We start from the raw sequence: 23,681 nt of genomic DNA on the forward strand, positions 1-23,681 counted from the left end.
TATGTATTCAATGTCTTTTCATGGCTTGATAGCTCATTTCTTCTTAGCACTGAATAACAGTCCATTGTTTTGATGTACCGTGGTTTGTCGACCCATTCACCTGCTGAAGGACATGCGGTTGTTTGCAAGTTTGGGCAATTACGAATAAAGTCACTATAAACATCTGTATGCAGGTTTTTGTCTGGACATAACTTTTCAATTCATTTAGGTAAATAAGAAGGAGTGGAAAAGGAAGAGATTGCTGGATCCTGGTAAGGGTATGTTTATTTTGTAACAAACTATTGAACTGTCTTCCAAAGTGTCTGCCCCATTTTGCATTCCCACCAGCAATGAATGAGAGTTCCTGCTGCTGTACATCCTCACCATCCTTCGGTGTTGTCAGTGTTTTAGACGGGCCATTCGAATAGGCACATAGTAGTATCTCACTGTCGTTTTAATTTGCAATTCCCTAATAACTTATGATGTTGGACATCTTTCCATAGCTTACATGTCATCTTCTTCAGTGAGGTGTCTTTTCAAGTCTTTTTCCCTTTTATTTTTATTGAAGTATAGTTGATTTACAATGTTGTGTTAGTTTCAGATGTACAGAAAAGTGGTTCATATATATATATATATATGTATTACTTTTCAGATTCTTTTCCATTTTAGGCTATTACAGGATATTGACTATAGTTCCCTGTGCTATACAGTAGGTCCTTGGTTTTTTTTAATTGGGATGTTTGTCTTTTCTTGTTGAATTTTAAGAGTTCTCCACATATTCTGGGTAACAGTTATTAGATGGTCTTTGGCAAATATTTTCTCCGAGTCTGTGGCTTGTCTTCTTTTTCTCTTGACACCGTCTTTCACAGAGGAGAATATTTTAATTTAATAAAGTTTAGCATTCAATTATTTATTTCATGGATGATGCCTTTGGTGTTGAATCTAAAAATTCATGGCCATACCCAAGGTCATCTAGGTTTCTCTTATGTTATCTTCTAGGGGTTTAATAGTTTTGTGTTTTACCTTTAGGGTCTAAAATCCATTTATGAAAGATGTAAGGTCTAGTCTAGATTACTTTTTTTGCATGTGGATGTCCAGTTCTAGTACCATTTGTTGAAAAGACTATCTTTTCTCCATTGTATTGCCTTTGATCCTTTGTTGAAGATGAGTTAATTATATTTATGTGGGTGTATTTACGGGCTCTCTGTTACACTGATCTATTTGTCTATTCTTTTATCAATAGTACACTGTCTTAATACTGTAGCTTTACAGTAAGCCTTCAAGTTGGGTAGAGTCAGGTAGTGTCAGGCCACTGACTTTGCTGCTCTCGTTCAACACTGTGTTAGCTGTTTGGGGTCTTTTGCCTTTCCATATAAACTTTAGAATCAGTTTGTCAATATCCAAAAAAAAAATAACTTCCTGAGATTCTGGTTGGGATTTTATCACATCTATAGATCAAGTTTTAGCAATAAGTGACATCTTGACACTATTGATTCTTTCTATCCCTGAACATGGAATATCTCTCCATTTATTTAGTTCTTTGATATCTGTTGTCTGAGTTTCATTGTTTTTCTCATATTGATCTTGTACATATTTTGTCAGATTTAAACCTCAGTATTTCATTTTTGGGGTGCTATTGTAAATGGTAATGTGTTTTAAATTTCAAATTACACTTGTTCATTGCTGGTACACAGGAAAGTGATTGACTTTTGTATATTAATCTTGTATTCTAAAATCTTGCTAAAATCACTATATTGGTACCAGGAGGTTTTTTTCTACGCAGACACTAAAGTCATCTGTGAACAAAGACAGTCTGATTTCTTCCATGCCAATCTGTATACCTTTTATTTCCTTTTCTTGTCCAGTTACATTGCTTAGGACTTCAGTACAGTGTTGAAAAGCAGTGGTGAGAGCAGACATCCCTGCCTTGTTCCTGATCATAGCAGGAGAACTTCAAGTTTCTCACCGTTAAGTATGATGTTAGTTACAGGGCTTTTGTTCTTTATCAAGATGAGGAATAAATATGTTCTTTGTCAAGTTGAGGAAGTTACTCTCTATTCCTAGGTTGCTGAGAGATTTCATCATGAACGAGTATTGGATTTTGTCAAATGATTTTCAGCATCTGTTGATACAAAGGTCTATTCAGGTCTAGATACACATCTACACAGATTGTCTATTTATTCTTGTGTGAGTTTTGGCAAACCGTGTCTTCAAAAAATAGGTTCGTTTCATCTAGGTTATCAAATTTGTGGGCATAGAATTATTGATAGTACTCCTTTATTATCCTTTTAATGTCCAGAGGATCTGTAGTGATATCTCTTCTTTCACTACTAATATTAGTAATATATTTCTTCTCTTTTTCTTCTTAAGTAGCCTGGCTAAAGGCTTATAAACTTTATTGATCTTTTCAAAGAAGCAGCTTTTAGTTTTGTTTTCTCTACTCATTTTCTATTTTCAATTTCATTAATTTCTGCTCTAATTTTTATTATTTCTTTTATTCTGCTTACTTTGAATTCCATTTGCTCTTCTTTTTCTAGTGTCCTAAGGCAGAAGCTTAGATGACTGATTTTAGATCTTCCTTTTTTTCTAAGAAATGCACTAAATGCTATAAATTTCCCTCCAAGCCCTGTTTTTGTGGGCTTTTACTTCATTAAGTTGTATTTTCAATTTCATTTAGTTCAAAATAATTTTTAATTTCTCTTGAGAGTTCTTCTTTGATCCATGTGCTGTTTAGAAAAGTGTTGTTTAATCTCTAAGTATTTGGGGGGTTTCCAGCTATGTTTCTGCTACTGATATCTAGTTTAGTTCCACTGTCTCAGAGCAGACCTGTATTATTTCTATACTTTTAAAATTTGTTAAGGTGTGTTTTTTGGTCCAGAACATGGTCTAGTCTGTGAATGTTCCTTGTGAGCTTGAGAAGAATGTGTAATCTGCTGTTGTTGGATGAAGTAGCCTATAGATGTCAATTATATCCAGTTGATTGAAGATGCTCTTGAGTTCAGCTATGTCGCTACTAACCTTCTGTCTGCTAGATCTGTTAAACTCTTATAAAGGGATATTAAAGTCCCCAACTATAATAGTGGGTCCATCTATTTCTCCTTGCACTTCTATCAGCTTTGCCTCATGTATTATGATACTCTGTTATTAGGCAAATACACATTAAGGATTGTTATATCTTCTTGGAATACTGACCCCTTGATTATTATGTAATGTCCCTCTTTATCCCGGATAGCTTTCCTTGCTCTGAAGTCTGCTCCATCTGAAATTAAGACAGACATGCCTACTTCTTTTGATTAGTGTTAGCATGGTATATTTTCTCCATCCCTTTACTTTTAATCTATATGTGCCTTTATATTTAATGTGAATTTCTTGCAGAAAACATATAGTTGGGCCTTGTTTTTCTATCCACTTTGACAAACTCTGTCTTTTAATTGGTGCGTGTAGATCAACATTCAAGGTGATTATTGATATAGTTGGAGTAATATCTACTATATATTTACTGTTTCATTTTGTTGCCCTTGATCTTTGGTCCTGTTTTTGTCTCCCACACTTTCTCTTTCTTTTGTGGTTTCAACTGAGTACGACTCAATTTTTTCTCCTTTCTTAGCATATCAATTATACCTCATTTAAAAACATTTTAGGGCTTCCCTGGTGGCGCAGTGGTTGAGAGTCTGCCTGCCGATGCAGGGGACGCAGGTTCGTGCCCCGGTCTGGGAAGATCCCACATGACGCAGAGCGGCTGGGACCCTGAGCCATGGCCGCTGAGCCTGCGCGTCCAGAGCATGTGCTTCGCAACAGAAGAGGCCACAACAGTGAGAGGCCCGCGTACCACAAAACAAAAAACAACAACAAAAAAACATTTTAAGTTCTTGTCCTAGATTTTGCAATATACATTGACAACTAATCCAAGTCTACTTTCAAATAATACTATTCCACTTCTCAGTACCTTATAAAAACAAAATAATCCTAATTCCTCTTTCTAATCTCTTGTATCATTGATGTCATTCATTTCACTCACACATAAGCATACCTGACACATATATATGTATGTATGTGTATGTGTGTGTGTGTACACACATAAGCTTACATAATCAAAGACATTGTCACTAGTTTCATTTTGAACAAACTTATTTGTTAGGTCAATTAAGAATAAGAAAATGAAAGTTTTTATTTTACCATCACTTAGTCATTCTGCACTGTTCTTCCTTTGTTTTTGTTTTTTTTTCTTTTTCTTTTTTTTTTTTTTGCTGTACACGGGCCTCTCACTGTCATGGCCTCTCCTGTTGCGGAGCACAGGCTCCGGACGCGCAGGCCCAGCGGCCATGGCTCACGGGCCCAGCTGCTCCGCGGCATGCGGGATCCTCCCAGACCGGGGCACGAACCCGCGTCCCCTGCATCGGCAGGCAGACTCTCAACCATTGCACCACCAGGGAAGCCCTGTTCTTCCTTTGTTTATGTAGATCTGAATTTCTACCTATATAATTTTCCTTCTCTCTGAAGAACTTTTTTTTTTTTAACATTTCTTGCAAGGCAGGTCTACTGGCAACAAATGCCCCAATTTTTGTTTGTCTAAGAAAGCCTTTATTTCTCTTTCACTTTTGAAAGATAGTTTCACAAGGTACAGAATTCTAGGTTGGTGTTTTAGTTCTCTCAACACTTTAAACGTTTCATTCCACTCTCTTCTTGATTGCATGGTTTCTGAGAAGTGGATATAATTCTGACCCTTGCTCTGGCTTCTTTTAAGATTTCTCTTTGTCTTTGATTTTCTGAAGTTTGGATATGATTTTCCTAGGCGTATTTTTTTTTTTTTTTTTTTGGCATTTATCCTGCTTAGTGTTCTCCAAACTTCGTGGATCTGCGGTTTGGTGTCTGATGTTAATTTTAGGAAATTCTAAGTCATTATTGTTTCAATTATTGCTTCTGTCCCTGTCTTTCTTCTTCTGGTATTTCCGTTATGTGTATGGAAATGTAGTTGTACATTTGTAGTTGTCCCACAGTTCTTGGACATTCTGTTCTGTTATTTTTTCATTTTTTTCTCTTTTCTTTTTAGTTTTGGAAGTTTCTATTGTCATATTCTCAAGCTCAGAGATTCTTTTCTCAGTCATATCCAGTCTACTAATGAATCTATTAAAGGCATTCTTCATTTCTGTTACAGTATTTCTGATCTCTTGTATTTCTTGTTGATTCTTTTTTAGAATTTCCATCTCTCTGTTTAAATTATCCATCTGTTTTTCCATGTTGTCTACTTTTTTCATTAAAGCCCTCAGCATACTAATCATACTTTAAAAAAAAATTATTGGTTGGATAAATTCCAACATCCCTGCCGTATCTGACTTCGGAGCTGATACTTGTTTAATCTCTTTAAACTGTGTTTTTTGCTTTTTAGTGTGCCTTGTGATTTTTTGTTGAAAGGAGAACATGATGTTAGTGGCTAAAAGGAACTGGTAAGCAGACCTTTAGTAATGTAATGTTAAGTTGTGGGAGGAGAGAGAGCATTCTGCGGTCCTATGATTAAGTCTCTGTCTTCTGATGAGCCTATGGCTGTGGAATGGGAATTTCACCAGTTTTCTCAGGGATCTTTCTCCCCTAGGTGGCACAGGATAGCTAGTTAGCGGGGACTGGGTATTTCCCTTCCCCCAGATAGGTTAGGTGCTGATATAATCTCTGCAGATCAGGCTCTCGTAAAATAGTTTCTCCTCACAGGCAGCCTTGTTAAGAAGAAGAGTGCTCTGACATATTTCAAAACAATTCCTTTTCCTCTTCCTTTGGCAGAAGCATGAAGGGATCTTTCTCTGATATTTACTGTGAAAACCTGGTAAAGGTCCTGGAGGTAAAACTCAGAAAAGCCTGGAGGCCTCCTTATTACTCCCCCCGCCGTCCTGAGTTTTTAACTCTCGGACTTGATATATGAGCCTCCAGCAATTCACCAATTACAGTTCAGGTTTTCCACTCTGGCTCTGGTTCCCACAGAGGTTTCTGCTGGTGGGTTTCGGCTCTGGTGCATTGGGATTCTCTGTATCTGCCTGTCTGTCTCTCCAACCTGGGGCAGCGGTTTGCCTTGTGACCTCACTTCTCTTATGAATCTAAGAAACGTTGTTGATCTGTTTTAGGCCAGAGTAAAGACTTCTGAGCTCCTACATGACAAACTGGAAACTAAAAGTCCCTCTGCTAACTCTTTATTTATTGAAAACAAATAAATTACTTCTAAATCCATGCCAATGCTTTTTATTTTATCAGTTTATCCTGATTTACTTCTTTTTAGTTTCTAACTTCAGATAATATAAACATTTCAACATTGTCATACAATTTGGTATGCCTTCGTACGCTTCTAAGCAGCTTTTATAAGTCTTATAGTCCAACAACTTAAATCCTTCATAATTCAGAGTTGAATAACTTGCCTACACCAGCCATTAAAATAATAAACAGGAAAAAACAAAATGGCAGCTTCTTAAAAAAATTAGGATTTTGAATGAGGTATTAAAAAATCATGCATCATTAAACATATGAATACTATTGCATCTATAATTCTGAATTATGTATTTAAACTGCTAGTATTTGAAACGTCTATATTATTTTCCTCAAAAGTATCATAAAATATATATATATATATAATATTATGTAGCCTTTATTAAGTGATATCTAGAGTCACCGAGGAGATAAAAAGAAATGTCCAGAAGCTTTTGATATCATTGTGGTCAGCATGAATGTTTACAGCATTAGTGATTCTGCATTACTAAAAATAGAAAACATTCAACCGAAAGTCCATTTCAAAATACATGTTTATATTTTAAATATAAATCCTACAAATACGTCACATATATAGGAAATCTAATCTATTTTAACTGTATGTGACAGGTAGTTTTAATTTCAGGTAAATATTACGTACCCTTTTAGCTTTAGTTAAGAATATGTTTCCTTCTTATGTGAACCACCTAAGAATTTCCATGTCCATTCTAAAGATTTGCTATTTCAGAAAACATCATCTTTCTGGCCCAGAAACAATATACACACTTTAAAGATAAAGTACTAAACCTTGCAGTTCACTGAATAATGCAGATTTACAAAGGATTCAGGAAGAAAGTCTGAGCATTGTGTCACCTCACATGCAACTGACAGTGTCAGTTGCCTGGCAACTACAGCCCTACAGAGCTATTATTTTCATTTTTTTAACCTAAATTCTACTCTTGGTTTCAATCTTATATTATATGAAATACACAATGCATACATTATAATTACACTGAAGTGTAAGTGTATGAAATGTAAAAAAGCAAGTTATAAGAGTATATTTGCATTAGATTTGTATAACATTAAAGCTCACCTCTGAATATGCAAGATTATATGACATAAGCATGAAATTTAAATATAGCTAGAGTTACAATACTGCCAAAAATAAAATTATAAAACTAAGTTAAAATCAAGCTCATATACATGTGCTGTGTGTGTAGAAATATATACATATGCCATAAATATTAATTATATCAAAGTATAAAGGCCACTTCAGCGATCTAAGGATAAAACTCATACTTGTATGTGACTTTTTTCAAACACTACATTTCTCAATTATAATTTTTAGCTCAAAAACCAACTTATCTTTTCCAGTAAGCATTAAAAATATAACAATGGAAAAATCTGGTATTCTGAATGCTGACTATATAGGGTATATGTGCACATATATATCATCTGAAAATTTTTAAGCTGGAATTTTAGAAGAAATTAAATAATCATGTTTCCATTTTCATTACTTAGAATAAGCTGCTTCATTGTCATCTAAGTCTGTATAAGAACGGATCAAAACTGGAGCCAAGAAAAGCTTAAACTCATGAAGAGGATATGGTAATTTTAGGGTTGGACTATATCTATATATGAGAATAGTTATTCTTTTAATATGTCTCAGAACAAGGAATTCACTTATAAAGGCCATAGTTTATTAAAGGGCAGATTGGGGCTATGGTGGAGGGAAGGATTTTGAATCCTCAAAATCTCCATGAGCTGCCTCAAAATCACTAAAAAGAGACACACAATTTTAGTAAAACGCATTTTCTTAAAATCAGTCACCCCCTCCCTCCAAATTAATTGTCATCCCTTTCCTTTCCCATAGAGGAAAAAAACACCTACACCTACACCTGAAAAAAACACCTACACCTACACCTGAAAAAAACACCTACACCTGAAAAAAAAAAAAGCTTTCTGTCTGAACATCAGAAATACACTGTTATTACATTTTAAATGCACACACACAATATAAAAAAGGATGCTGGCCTTACAGTGCTTGCACACGTGTGTGTGTGTGTGTGTGTGTGTGTGTGTATGTGTCCAGCGCAACTTCAAATACTGATATTAAACTCATAAGCTGAAATATTTCTATCATTATGGTTAAGGCTGGAATTCGGGATGGTGAGCTACCCAGTAATTCTCAACCTCCCTTCTGAAGAACGCTTTAGGATCCATACCATGAGGGTTATTCTCCAGAGTTAGATATTTGCTGGCTCCTGAGATGTTTACCAGCTTGTTTCTCAGCTGAAAAAAAAAAAAAAAATCTGAAGAAGAAAACCCAAGAGGCTTAAACTGCTGAGGATTTACAACTAAAAAGATAATCTAAAAGAAGTAAAATGCTGAGAAAATATCTTTGATTGATGTGATTAGAATAGTACCCTGAAGAAGTAAGGAGGAAGGAAGAAAAATTCAGCGCTGCATGTCTTTAGTAGTACACGCCCTCAAACAACAATGGGGATAAAGCTGGTAAAACTCCATCAAGATATTCTGGCTCTTTTGTTCCACTCATTAATGAAAAGAAAAATCCACAAATCTCCTTCATTTAGATAATTAAGAAATCCTTCATTGAAAAGGTGACCACAATCAAAGAGAAATCTTATGTTATTCTAAACTAAATCCATTTTGATAAGGTGCATTTAAAGATGGCAGTTTTCTGCTATCGCAGTAGAAATAGATCAGAATAGCTGTGCTGCGCAACAGTTGCCATAGTAACAATGCAAATCCCTTTGAGCATAATTAATTGCCTAAAAATTTACCAAATGGAACATGGCACTCTTCTTCAGAACATTTTTTCATTTTCTTTTACAATATTATTATAATACATGGTATTATCATACATATTTCTATCATAAAATTATGTAAAATTACTTTCTTGAAATTATTGCTATTTTCATACATTAATCTCATTAGAAAGAATCCTATTTTATCTTTAAAGCCTAAAGACAATCTGAACACGTTAAGAATTCATCTGAAATCAGGATAGAAAAAAACACCTTTTCTTCAATAAATGACTATCCTTATATATCTTCTTACCTCTGCTTTTAAGTCTATCAGATAAGTATCCTATTTACCCTCAGAATCCTGCAATGCAAAAATGTCCACAATATAAATGACACAGAAATACAGCTGCATGAGAAATAAAGCAGAAAAAAATCACAGAAAATTAGAATTACAACGTAAATATATCTTACTCTTTGTAGTCCTTCATAGCAATCATCTTGCTCAAACCAATGTGAAATGTAAGTCATCCAAGCCATAGAATGTTCCTACTTTAATCAAGGCAATTGGAAACCGGCTCCAGAATGGTCAGCACCTAAAGTAATAACAATGTGTTTCAACCAGAGGGGTTTACCAAACTCTGCCTTATGAAATGTTGTTCAGTACAAGAAACTAGAAGTACATACACATTTCGGCTGAAACAGTTTGAATAATTTATAAATAACAGTGTCTGTGAAAATAATGCTAAAGCAGAAAGGTAAGCCTATAGTCAAGTAAGAAATAAATCAAATGATAATTATCCTGTTGTACTAGACAACGCTATGTCAAATATTTCATCAGCCCTTCCCTTTTCCTTGTTCTGGCGTAGAAACACATGTATGACACATAAACATCACTGCAGCTAGTTGAGAACATCTTTATCTCACTCTAAAAATATACCAAATAGGACATGGCACCCTTCAGAATTCCTCTTCCTCCTTATTCTCTAGAAATATTTTCAATAATATCTGCTTGAAGCCCCAGGTCAAAATAGTTGGGAATAGGCTTCCACAGGAAGCTCCAGGACTCGTACACTCTGGTGCTCAATTTGTTTCCATCTTGCTGACTTCCCCGAATCTGGACCATGCTTTCTGTCCTGCCCTTGGGTTCCCACAGAGCCCCTGGTTCCTGGCTAACTGCTCAGAATTTGCATCTCCTGCAGCGTCCCACCCTCTGGACTGGTGGTCCTTCCTTGCTCTCTTGTCATTGCCTATCCTATTCTGAGTTAGAGATCTGTGTCTGTGTCCTGCCTTACGCTTTTTTACCCCGCCCTAGACCTATATCTAGCGCCTACCCAGGGTATATCTAACTATCTTGCCACCATTTCAGTGGTTGCAGTCTCTCATGCCAAGCCCTTAAATTCCATTTTAAAGTACCTACTGTACCTAGATCCCGCAGCCTTGTACCTGGTAATCTCAATATGAACATCGGTAAAGCCAAGCTTATCCCTTTCGAGTGATAAGAATCCCTTTCTACTGCCCCCCAATAGTCTTTCATTTGCCCTGCATTCCCCGTGCCAGTGACCAAAACTACACTCGACGGTAACCCGAAATAAGAACATGGAGCCATCTTTGATTCTTTCACCACTTTCCCCTCCACCTTCCGCTACATTTGATCACCAAGTCTTAACAACTACCTTTAACATGTCTCTTCAAAAGCCCCTTCCCTCCATCCCTAACGCCACTGTCTTGTACAAACTAATGAAATACTTTACTTACTAACCTCCCTGCTTTCACTGCAATTCCTAAACATGTTCTATACCAGCATGGCTTTATGCCTTTAAGTTGTGAAATGCTTTTGCCTGAGCTGTCTTACCTCTTCCCCTTCTTTTGTGACTAATGAGCTGTATCATATTTATCAAGACCCCACTTAATGTCCCTCTTCTTTGAAGCCTTTCACAAATGCACCAAATCCCTCATCTGTATGCCTCTAAGTCTATATTTGTGTGCACTGGATAGTGTTATTTGCAGAGACAAAAACTGTGAGTTGCCCAAGACAAAGGAACATGTTTTATTCATATTTGTATAGAAGGTACAAAATGTTTGTTGCGTGAATTGACACATGCTAGAAGAGTTTGTCAACTAGTGGTAGTTCACATGAACCGAAGGGGTGTGTGTGTGTGTGTGTGTGTGTGTGTGTGTGTGTGTGTGTATACACATAACTGCAACTTGGAAAGGGGCTAAAGAAATGTATCCAAATTACAGGTAATATACTCATCAACAAGGGAAATGGGATTACCATTCAACTCCTTGCAGAGAAATGGCTAATCAAATTATTTCAGAAATTAATTTTTGAAGGGAAAATAAAATGCAGACTTGAATTTGTAAAATTAGTTTATAATCATATAAGGTACCAAGTATTTACTATATCACTATAAATACAATATAGTTAAAAGTAATACCTCGTTTGTAGGGCACATAATAGTTCTCATGTCATACGTCCTGACATTTCTCCATGAGCACTATTTACCATATTTGCAAGAACTAAGAAAAGTAAAATATTTCACATCATGGAATCTCAGATGAATATTATCTTGCATAAAAATACATATTTTTATTGTATTTCAGGTGTTTTGATTATCTGAGAGTGTATAGAATCTGGTTCATTTAGTATAAGAATGGCCAATAGTGTTCAACTCTCACATCTCCTTGTGGCTGGAGTGCAGTTGATACCTTTAGCTGATCTCAGAGCGGAAGCATGTCACGATCACTTAGCAGTAACTGAAACAGGAAGGAGAAAGTCATGGTGACATTTACTCCACATCTTTACATCTGTGTATTCGTTCACGGGTCTAACTGATTAACTTATTGTTAAAATCACAAATTTAACTTAATTCGTAGTCAGAAAATTTTTCCTGCCTTTTAAGATTAGTGATGGAAGGAAATGAAAAGAATCAAAGGCTAGATGTCATTGTGTTAAAGAAAATAAATAAATAAAGTAAAATGGCTTGCAATGTCAGAAAACTTACTGCAGGGATTCATACAACACACAAGTAACCTGTGGTCTGATTGCTGGTCAGGACCTTTTTATATCCCTCTCTGCATCTATACCTTTTTATGAGCTCATCACGGGCCGACTATATATCCTGGCCTGTTGCCTTTGGACTTGCCGTATGACTTGCTTTCCCCAGCGATATGTGGGCAGAAGTCAGAATGTTCCAGCTCCAAGCTCTGGCTGTAAGGCTTGCTTCCTTTCACACCCATCAACATGAGAGGGACATTCCACAGCTACCCTCTTGTAGGGAACAGGGTGGGGTTGGGGAGGGGGGAATGTTACTTTCTCCCCAACAGGATCTGACTATCTAAAAGTAGTGGCTGAAATACTAAGAAGCTATGGAGAGCTTTTCATAATCTCATGAGACTGGAGGGAAAAAAATTGGCGTCCATATGCTGCCAAGGAAAAAAATGGCCTAATAATGGTGCCCTTTCAGTGAGAACCATGTGGGTCTACACCTTAAAACTAGCGTGAAATAGACTATCCTTTACAAAGACTGAAGTTCAGCTTCAAATAGATTCATTCAATGATTGCATTGAGGGGGTCTTCCCTACCCTCATACTTTCCAAAAGCAAAAGCGTATTCTCTCTGGAGAAAGATAATATTAAATCGTCAGGCTGCAAAGCAATCAAGGGAATTCCAAAGAGTGAGGAGACCAGTCATGGGGAGACAAAGAGACTAACGGCTTCGCCTTTGACAGGGAGTGGGAGAAAGAGGTGACTGCCATCAAAGCGGGGAGGAGAAAGTCAGATAAAATCTGAGAAAGTCCTAAAGGCCGATATGAGCTAGAGCATCAGTGTAGAATAACTGGAGGTCCCCGGTGCAAGCTGAGTTGCACTCACCTGTCAGAGCTTCTCCTCAGGTCTCAATTACGGGCTTAGGAGAAAGAGGGGGGCAAATCAGACATAGTCCCCCGTAGTGGCTCAGGCACATAGTAAGCACTTGGCTACTGAGAGCTGACAGGCATGCAACTCTGTATAGGTCCCTGAATCCTTCTCCCAAATGGAGCGCAAGCCTTCAGCTACTCGGAGAGAGGAAATACATACCCTCACTCCCAGGGACAATGGGGAGGGAGTAAAAGCAAAGCCCATCTGCTTCTAGGGAGGGACAGATAACCCTCCTTCCTGCCCACAGAACTGGGAGAAGGAAAGAAGCAAAAGCTACCAGCCCCTGGGGGTGGGCAGGAAAACATCTTGGGCTCCCATCCCGAACCAAAACGAAGCCCAGATCTGCCACTGAAGAGGTGCTTTCTCTCTTACTCAGCACCCACCCCAGATATGAAGTGGAGTTTGGCTGCCTCAGAGCGGGGTTGAGGAGAGGGAGACACACAAGTCTCCCCTAAAAACCAGATTCCCCCAATCTGGGAGATCAGATGATAGGACAGTCATACACTTGGGTACTATACAATAATTAAAATGAACCATACACAACGAAATGGATGAACCATACAATGTAATGATGACTGAAAGTCACACATGAATATCATAGGATTCTAATATTTATAAAAGTTTAAAGACCAGCAAAGTTAATCTATGCTACTAGAAGTTATGAGAGAGTTTTCTTCAGGGAAAAGGAAGTAGTGACAGACAGGAGCCATGAGGGAGATTTCTAGGAAGCTCACAATGTTTCTTTTATGCTAATGTGCAAATTTGCTGGTACAAAACAGTAAATGCACACTTCTGCTGTCAGGTATATAATCTAAATAAAAAGAAATTATACAGTAAGAATCCACAGCAGCGTTTTCTAATACTAACAAAATTAAGAGGGGAAAATAAACTGAAATGACTTGTCCACATATAAGTAGGTGTTGTATAATTGGATTATATTTTCTAACTTCATTTGGACACTTTCATTTATCTTCTTATTTTGCCCCTAGAGTTTCCTGACCCATTTACCACCCCCAGCCATCATATTTTGCAACATGTTAAGTCTTTCTCTGAGATATGCACTAATGCTGCTTTAACCCACAAGTATTTTTAGAAGCAACGTCAGGGACAAGCGGATGAGGAAGGTGGACACAAGGAATAAATAATCTCACAACAGGAAATGGGTAAAAACCAAAGTCTGCAAAGCAAGCAGCAGGGGACTGAGATGGGCTAGATTAAGGATATGCATTTGGGGGTCCACAGGAACACCCACAGAGTCTGAGGACTCAGCCGTGATGGTTCACAGTGGATGCCTGCTAATGCCACGCCCATAGCAGATCCTCTGACTCCTCAGTCGGTACTATTCCACAGGGGTGTGCCCCAGAGCAATCTCCACCAGCACGTTCCTAAATGTTGGCAGCGATCTGTAGCGACACATAGCTCCCATCCCAGCATTTCATGCCTTGACCAGACCCTCCAAAAATATTAAACAGCTACATCCTAAGAACAATTTGAAAGCTCACCCTTGGAAAACAACAAATCAATATAGCTGACAAAACCCTCCAGTTACTGGTGATTCTAACCACTAGTAACAAAGTGACAATCTATACAGTATACTTCTCTTTAGCTTAGGTCACATGACATTTTCAATATGTAAGAACAAAAATAGTTGAAAATGAAGTATTTTTACCAGAAAATCTGACTATATGAAAAGTAAAAATAGGGCTTCCCTGGTGGTGCAGTGGTTGAGAATCTGCCTGCCAGTGCAGGGGACACGGGTTCAAGCCCTGGTCTGGGAAGATCCCACATGCACCACGATGAAGAGAGTGGCCCCAACTAGAGAAAGCCCTCGCATAGAAACGAAGACCCAACACAGCCAAAAATAAATAAATAATAAATTTTAAAAAGGTACTATAGTCGTGTCATAGGTACTACATGAAAGCGCACTAAACAGAGGGAGCAGCAAAAGCAGAGACTCTGACCAGGAAGCACTCCGGGGAGGCTTGAGAAAGAGAAAAATCGATCAAAGTATATAAAGATGTGTATTCAGGGCTTCCCTGGTGGCGCAGTGGTTGAGAGTCCGCCTGCCGATGCAGGGGACACGGATTCGTGCCCCGGTCCGGGAAGATCCCACATGCCGAGGGGCGGCTGGGCCCGTGAGCCATGGCCGCTGAGCCTGCACGTCCGGAGTCTGTTCTCCGCAACGGGAGAGGCCACAACAGTGAGAGGCCCGCGTACCGTAAAAAAAAAAAAAAAAAAAAAAAAATGTGTATTCAAAGGTCAGGGTCACAAACATCACCATGCAGAGAGTCAGGGTAGTTTTCTTGAACTCTTCTTTGTCCTATTCAGAATTTTGTTAATTTTCTTAATAGAAATCTATTGCCTATAGTAATTTTTTAAAAAACCTAAAGATATCATGTTGAAAATCAGTGTTTAAAATTTGAATACACTATATGCTCAGAGTGATGCAAAAAATTCTAGTGAGCACATATAGTTAACATGTTAGTATTTACTATACGTGCTCATTAGAAAGCATTTGGAAATTGCCAAAAAAAAAAAAAAAAAGGAAGGTTTTTTTTTAAGCAGCCACTAACCCACTAACTTGAGATCTTCCTCTGTCTAGTATCCATAATTCTAAATGACCACTATTTTCACTGATATGTACACAGATTATCAAGGATAAATATAATTTTTAAAAATCTCCATGGGGCTTCCCTGGTGGCGCAGTGGTTGAGAGTCCGCCTGCCGATGTAGGGAACGCGGGTTCGTGACCCGGTCCAGGAGGATCCCACATGCCGCGGAGCGGCTGGGCCCGTGAGCCATGGCCGCTGAGCCTGCGCGTCTGGAGCCTGTGCTCCGTAATGGGAGAGGCCGCAACAGTGAGAGGCCCGCGTATCGCAAAAAAAAAAAAAAAAAAAAAAAATCTCTAAATCGGTGCATCTCAAAGTGTGGTTCTCGGGTCTCTTGCATCAGAATTAACTGAGAAACTTGCTAAAAATGAAGATTCCTGGATCACAGTCTTGGGCCAGTGGATCTTGGGGTGGAGTCTGGAAACTTGCTTTTTAACATCATTTCCAGATGATTTATATAGCACAGTAAAGCTTGAGAACTACTTACTCAGTTCAGCAATAGCAAAGATGTTTATCAGATAAACTGCCTCTGGTAACTTCTACTGACCAGATTAATCTCTTAAATTTCAATCATTCCTAAATTTACCTTTCGTGTGCTTGGCAGGACATTATATCTCAGCATCCCCAACATATGTCAAATCCTGATGTTCTTAAAAGCTTAGATGATAAAATAGGTCACAAAGTACAGTATTAACCTACGTTAAAATCCTGGATTAGATAGCGAATAGAAAAGAATAAGGTCATTATGGTTGTTCTAGTTTGGACTCACAGAATGACCACTTATACCAGTATGAATTCCAATTTGATCAGCAAAACAAAGGACTATAGGTAAGACGGAGAAGACCAAAACACTAATTCAAAGATGTGGCAAAGTGAATGCAGTTATTTCATCATCCATCTATATTCTTAATCTATCATTCATCTAGATATTTATTTTTATACTTCCTACATTTTAACCACCAAAGTGAAAATTATATGGATTTGAATTATGAAATTAGATTTTCAAGGCGCTTGAAGGATTACAGAATCTCTTGACCTGCAACGTGGAAAAGATTTTTAATTTGATCAAACATGTAATACACTTTTCTTGAACAATAGGGTCATTCATATACCTTCAATTAACCATTCTGAGAGACTCAGCCAAAGAGAAATAGAAGAGTGAGATCACGTATTTTTCACCCATAAACTAAGAAGAGGTAAATATTCCACTGAAAGAGACATTATGAAAGTAAACGTGTAAACATTGTCATAATAAAGATGTAGGATTATTTTTATAATAGGGTATGGCAAAAATAAGTAGCTTTATTTTTATAAATAGGATCATTCCTCAGGAAGGAGGACTTGAGAAGCTATGGCATGAATTGTTCTGTAAACCTGAGATGCCTGTCCCCCTTCTAATTCATCTGTTCTGTAAGTTGGATTTTGTATATGAGTTTTTAAAGTAGGGTGGGTCTTTATGCTTATCTGTGTCTGAAAATCAGCATTCTCATTTGGCAGAAACAGTCAGTTAGACTGGCATTTTCATGTTCTGGGCCAAGGGTGTTAAAATTTATTTTTGTCAAGTGCTGAGAAAAACCAACAAAGGAAATCAAATGGATTTAAAGCTTGAAAGCTTTAAGGAATAGCTCACACGAAGTCACTACATCCAAAATTTCTTTTATATATGCATCCATACATTGATAGGAGGCCGGAAATAAATCCTAAAGTTTGATAAGTGAAGAGTTGTATCAGCTAAGGCAGGACCAGTGCATATATGAGACAGGTTACTAATCCAGTCAATGCGCCACCTGTCAAAAATTATTCCCTTAGCCACCATAAGATTCCCACAAAGATGAACTAGCATAATTAATAATGCAAGTGAGATATCGTGTCCAAAAAGCTACTATTGAAATTTAAATGTTTATGAAATGTGTCCACAATTGTATTCAATATTTTCAGGAATGAGTTCATTTATTTAGTAGTTTAAAGTTTCAAAGGTGGAGTTGTATACGAACACTACCAGTTCAAGAGAAGACTGGGTCCAGTGGCACAACGTACCTTCTATCAGTACTTCTAAAGCGTGACCTTGCGTTAGAATCACTCGAGGCTCCTGAAAACACTGATTCCGGGTGCTCCCTCAGATATTCTGATTTGGCAGGGCTGTGGCCTGGAAGTATGCACTTCTGACATGCTCCCAGGGGATGCTGGTCTAAGATACATGTCGAATAACACCATTCTAGATGGCGTCTAGTACCAAAGGGTCAGAAAGTCTAGAAAATAAATGCGTCCAACTTCAAAATTTTACCCAATGGTAACCATAATCCAGGCTTCAGATGTAACTTCCAAAAGCTTCTTATTTCTAACATTCAATTGTAGATGTGATGGCTATGTACACTTAAGTACCACTGAGGTGCATTAGGATAAAGAATTTATAAGATAACTGGATCCCCCCTAAATCACAGAAGACTTTGCAGAAAAACTTAAATCGTATTAATGAGCAAATCAAAAAAATTTATAAGTTGTGGGAAAACACTTTTTAATTAATATTTTAAGCAAACTTTCTATATGATGAGACCAAACACATGCAATTTGTTCATTATGTACAATAATCACTTGAAAAATACAAAAGTGATCTAAATCTTAACTACTCAAACTTTTGAATTAGTCACTTGAAGAAATATAATAAAAGAGAAAGGTGATATCTTTTTACACCTCTTTAGGGAGCGGCGCAATGCTGAGTGTTAGACCTGAGGTTCCAGACCAGCTTTCCCACTGAAATTTTCCCAATTTTGAGCAACTTAATTTTTGTGTGTTTAGTGTTAATGGTGTTAGATTGACTGGTCTCTAAGAATCCTTCTAGCTTAAATTCTGAAATGACTCCTTTAAACCTGCTACCATGTTTATCTTAAAAGTAAAATTTGCATAACTCTTTTCATTAAGACTCATTCAAAAAGTTTTATCTTAATGGGCCAAAATTAAGTTGTACCTACTTCTTATTAACCAACTATTCAATTTTCAGGGCTCCGTGTGGCGCTGTATTGTATTGAAAAATGAAGTTTTTCCAACAGCACATCATACACGACTGCTCTGTGTAGTGAGAACTACTTTCTGCTTTCCAATTGGAAAGTTTTTTTGTGTATGAGATATGAAATTGAGCTTATTATACATAATTGCAAATGAGCTCACCTGAGATACTGGTACATGCTCATAACTTAAAGTGTCAACAACTGGAAGAGAACAACAAATCTGAACATAAGCTAAATTACTTAACAACCTCCACTATGAGTTCTCCACATCTGAGCATTCAAATTTATAAACCAAATTTTAAATGTTGTAACATCCTCACCGAAGCATGGAAAATTATTTCTTGCATCTTTTGATAAGAGCTTTCCTGAACATGACAGTTATCAATTATCCCTTTAATAGCAAATAACATTGCTGAATTATCTCCTATGATCTTACTGTGCAAGATTTGCCTGTTTCTGTGACACATGTATTTCCTAAACTAGAATACAGACTTCCAGAATTTTAGGAGATAATTAGGCTACTAAATCAATGTTGTAAGTACCTGTAAAGTAATAAAAAGTAAGCCTTTATCATTATTAAAAAAAATTATCTCACTCAAGTAGCTGATAATGTGATATATAGATGCATGTGCCATCTGTGGCTCCAATTCCAGGTTGCTTTTTTAACAAAGTCTAGCCTATTTCAAGTTATATTTGTCTAGTCATTGAGATCAAGTAAAAACAACCTGAAACTGGTCTCCTCATGTGACAGCCCATGTTTTACCATGAGAAGTTTTGAAATTCTTCTAGTCAGTCATGATGGGATTTTTTCCCTTCCAATACACAAAGGCAAAGGTCAAAGTTGATCATTTTAGTGTATTTCTCTACCAATTTTTATAACCGAAATTACAAGTCCTTCTTGAACAGTAACAGTAACCTCAAGCAAGAGAAAGCTTTTCCTTTAGGATCTGTTTCTCTACAGATCTCTTTAGGATCTGTTACTTCTCTACAGAGTAAATTCTTTGGGGAATTTCTAAGATTCTCTCCAGGTATCCACATCTAATTTCTTGCTCATAAATCTCCAAGGAATAGTCTCATCAACAGTGAGAGAATCATCTCCACGTGATTATCATAGAACACAGCATGGTCTTGGATGTTGAAAAATGCCAGCCACTCTTGGTCTAATATATGTTTCTCACATGAAAGAAAAGGAGGTGTCAGTAAGAAATCCCTCCCAAACTCCTAATATGATTTCTATGGATTAAAATATTCTCAATAAGATCTCTGTTCCTGAAGACACACTGGAAGCTACATACATAATTTCACTTTAATATTTCAATCTGCTACATGGAATAGATACAAAATACAAGATGAGATAATTCAGCAATTGCAGAAAGTAGTAGTAATGTTTGTATACACATCATTACCATGAATGGCTGGGTAAACATGTTATTCGGTAATCTGGTAAACCATTACCTTTCTTGCATATTAGATCTGATTTTGAATAAATCCTGGAATACAGGAAGGACAGTAAATCCTTTCAAATTGTTTGAATTTCATTTTAGTCTTCATTACAGAGTTTAGGCAAGTAAAATTAGGTAGTATGGAGAATTTGCACATATTTTATTGACAGGGACATCTAATCATTCATGTTGGACTTCCAGTATCTTCTGGGGCAAAAGAAACAAACAAACATAAAACTGTTCTTACTCTTCTCTGAGCAATATAAAAGCTGCTGTAGCTCACCCATGCTCAGGCTAAGGGCTGCAAGGTAGAGTCCACAGAACACAACAACAAAAAACACTCTAGCCCTAGAAGTCCGTCTACTGGGAGCAGAGGAATTTAAAAACATTATTTTCTAAGCTAAATTGATTTGCAGCTTTCGACTATATAGGATTATTGTGTGAGTAGTAACAAAAGTTTTTAGTACAGCAATATTTAATCATTAAAGATAAAAAGAATGAAGAATTTCAAACTTTTAAGTAAATATATCTAATTTTTTTTCAGAGATACCCACAGCTCTTTAAGTATTCCTATTACTATAAACACGGAAAATCAGCTCAATATAAGTAGTAAAATTCAACTAGCCATTTTAATATAGAGTAAGTTTGTGGAGCTCACTTAAGAAGTATATGAGTTTTCTTTCCATGTGGGCCCTTTCAACCAAGCCGTTGGTTTATTCCAGTTGAGCAAACTTCCCAGGAACTCTCAATGCAATGACCTAAACCTAGCATTTGTAACATTAATCTCTAAACTATCACCTAAAGCACGGTTCCCCAAACTCTGGTGAATTAACTGACAACTTTTCAAAGGCATTTAACTACTGTATTTAATTTTAGATCACAGAACAGGAAAGACTGTCAGACTGATTTCTCAGATCTCTGTCTTCACACAGGTAAGATGTGACCACGCTCACATTCTTGCACACTTAGGCCAGTGAGGCAGAATCTCAACAGGATGTAAGAGAATGCTTTTCTGCAGGGGCTGTCCACACCACAAGCCCAGAATCAGCTCCACTAATGCCAATAAGAGGGAGACAACGTAACACCCAAGACCATGCTGTGTTCTATGATAATCACACCAAGACTATCCTCTCACTGTTAATGAGCCTAGGAGATTTGTAAGCAAGAAATTAGATATGAAAACCTGGAGAGAATCTTTGAAATTCCCCAAAGAATTTACTGTTAGAGAAACAAACCCTAAAGGGAAAGCTTTTTCTCACTTGAGGTGATTTAAAATGTTCAAGGAAGACTCGTAATTTCGGTTATAAAAATTGGTAGGGAAATGAGTTTCTCCGAAGGGTATCTATTTCTGAAATACTCAGACAATGAAAGAAATGTAATCTCTCTCTTCAAACCATTGTTGGAGACTTTTAAATTTAAAAAAGTCAACAAATACATATACAAATGGACATGGAAGTTACAAAACAAGTGTGCTTTACTTCTGATACATGATCCAAGGCATCACTAAACTTCATTCAAATCAACTGCTTTTACTTAATATAGTAAAAAAAAAAAAAAAAAAGCTCCAATGCTTGCTCCTTTTAATATCTGCATGCAAAAGAGTAAGTCTGGGTTTGTTAGCTTCTGAAAAATAGGAAAGATTATATTTTTAAGATTCGCTTAGCACACAGTGCGCCTCTGAGATTCAATACTGTCTTTTCTGGAACGCGCTTCCCTTTGACCCCAGGGTTTCTTGCCGCAGCCTGAGTACGAAGGCCACCTTCAGGGGGGCGGGGGTCCTTACAGAAGCGCCCATGGGCACAGTAACGAGAGCGACAATCTAGACTCTAGACGCGCTGAGGCTGAATAATCTTAAAACATAAGGGCAGTGTCCCCGGTCAGGGTCGCAGGTGACACTCCAGGGGCAGTTCAGAGGCGCAAGGGCTGCTGCTGCTTCTGCTGCGTCCCGTCGTCGGCCGGTGAGTGGCGCGGGCGCTCGGGGCCTCATCGCCTGCCAAGCCCCACAGGACGCGCGCACGCGGGTCCGCGACCGTCGCGGGGGCGGGCGGACCCCCACCAGCCCCGCGACGCCCCATCGCTCGAAGATCGCCCTCCTCCAGCCCGCGTCCGCCCGCGTCCCTCGCCCTGCGGCCCGCCGGCCCCTACCTGCAGGACGAGGCGACCGCAGCGGCGGACAGCGGAAGGTGCTGAAGCGGGCGCGGCGGCCGGACCCGACCCGCACCGCCCTCTCCTCCTGCGCCGCGAGCTCCGAGGCTGCGCGGCCGGGCCGCGGGGTCTGAAGGGCGCGGAGGCGGGCTCCGCAAGCCTGGCCGCGCGCGCGGCGCTCCGGGTCCCGCTCCGAGCCCCACGTGACAGCCACACTGGCCGCTGATTGGAGCGCCTGGGGAGAGGCGGGGGCGGCCCCTGACCCCCGGAGACTGTGCACGCCCAGGTGGTTACCTGGCAACCGGGAGTCGGCTCTGAAGTTGTGGTTCCCAGGCCCTGGGTTAGGCTTCAGCAGAGTTTACAGGGAGGCTGAAAGTGGAGGAAAGAACAGTGAACCGCCAGCGTTCTCACCACCTAACAGATTCCGCACACCGGGTTTGCACTTTCTAGGAAAATGAGTCAAGTATACAATAAATAAATCACCCCATCTTCTTGAGGAGCCTGAGGGAGGGAGTTGAGCCTCCTTCAGAGTCTAGGCTACACTAGCCTTGATCCTCACCTGGAAGGTGAGTACAGAATGGGGTCTCTTCTGCACTTCGTTATAGTCTGATTGGGCTCAAGAAGCTCTCTGCAAAACTCCTATGAATGCGATTTGTCTCTATTGGTGGATTTGAATGTAGTTAATACACCTGCCCTCAAAGTGTGCAAACTGACATTTTCCTTGTGGAATCTGGTTGAATGGAAATGGCACTGTCATTCATATTTCCTTCTTCGTATCTCTGAAATATCTTCACTACCAATGACCTTTATCAAACACCCAGGAGAAAATAAACCTTCATATACTCGGAATATGTGTTTAATAACATTTACTGAGCTTTAATTATATGTCAGACTCTGAATAGTTAATAATTTTTTGTTTTTTTAATAGCATTTTTCAGATCTTTTAAAAAATTAATTTATTTATTTATTTCTTCATTTTTGGCTGCCTTGGGTCTTCGTTGCTGCGCGCAGGCTTTCTTTAGTTGCGGTGAGCAGGCGCTACTCTTCGTTGCGGTGCGTGGGTTTCTCATTGTGGTGGCTTCTCTTGTTGCGGAGCACGGGCTCTAGGCGCGCTGGGCTTCAGTAGTTGTGGCTCTTGGGCTCTAGAGCGCAGGCTCCGTAGTTGTGGCGCACGGGCTTAGTTGTTTGGCGGCATATGGGATCTTCCCGGACCAGGGCTCGAGCCCGTGTCCCCTGAATCGGCAGGAGGATTCTTAACCACTTTGCCACCAGGGAAGCCCCTGAATAGTTAGTAAATTATGGTTTGCCCCAACCGGCCAACCAGGGAAACTCCCTGGACGTAATTCTGAACCTCCTATGCCATACACTTTTTTTTTTATACACTTTTTTCTTACAAAGTATTCTGTGCAGACTGTTCCCTATCACGGCACTTAGCATTCTGTTTTGCAAATTAAAATTGACTTAAAAGTTACCTCTCCACATAGACAAACTTGTCAAAAGCTAGAATCAGTTCTTACAGGTCTGTTCTCTGCATTCTAATGAAGTGCTTGATGAATAGCAGATCTTCAATAAATGTTGGATGAATGGTTG

General features: G+C 38.6%; 1 protein-coding gene across 11 annotated transcripts in view; it reads right to left on the minus strand.

Moving 5' to 3' along the window:
• The window catches only part of WDR17 (WD repeat domain 17), an 82,343-nt gene extending 60,044 nt beyond the window's left edge, over positions 1–22,299 (minus strand). For 6 of the 11 annotated variants that reach the window (XR_004347839.1, XR_004347841.1, XR_004347840.1 and 3 more), the window contains exons 1-2: positions 22,092–22,235; positions 9,444–9,565 (exon numbers count right to left, since the gene is read on the minus strand). Coding sequence is in view for 6 of the 11 variants with exons in the window: in XM_032618221.1 (XP_032474112.1) it covers positions 9,444–9,509 (66 nt within the window). In the remaining 5 variants the exon portion in view is untranslated. Of the gene's footprint in view, positions 1–8,429; positions 8,497–9,285; positions 9,334–9,443; positions 9,566–17,536; positions 17,749–22,091 lie in introns of those variants that run through there. The other 5 variants (XM_032618215.1, XM_032618219.1, XM_032618216.1 and 2 more) reach the window with 5 other exon arrangements.
• Between the last annotated feature and the right edge of the window lie 1,382 nt (positions 22,300–23,681).

The sequence above is a fragment of the Phocoena sinus genome, chromosome 21, assembly GCF_008692025.1.
Source record: "Phocoena sinus isolate mPhoSin1 chromosome 21, mPhoSin1.pri, whole genome shotgun sequence".
NCBI classification, from domain to species: Eukaryota; Metazoa; Chordata; class Mammalia; order Artiodactyla; family Phocoenidae; genus Phocoena; species Phocoena sinus.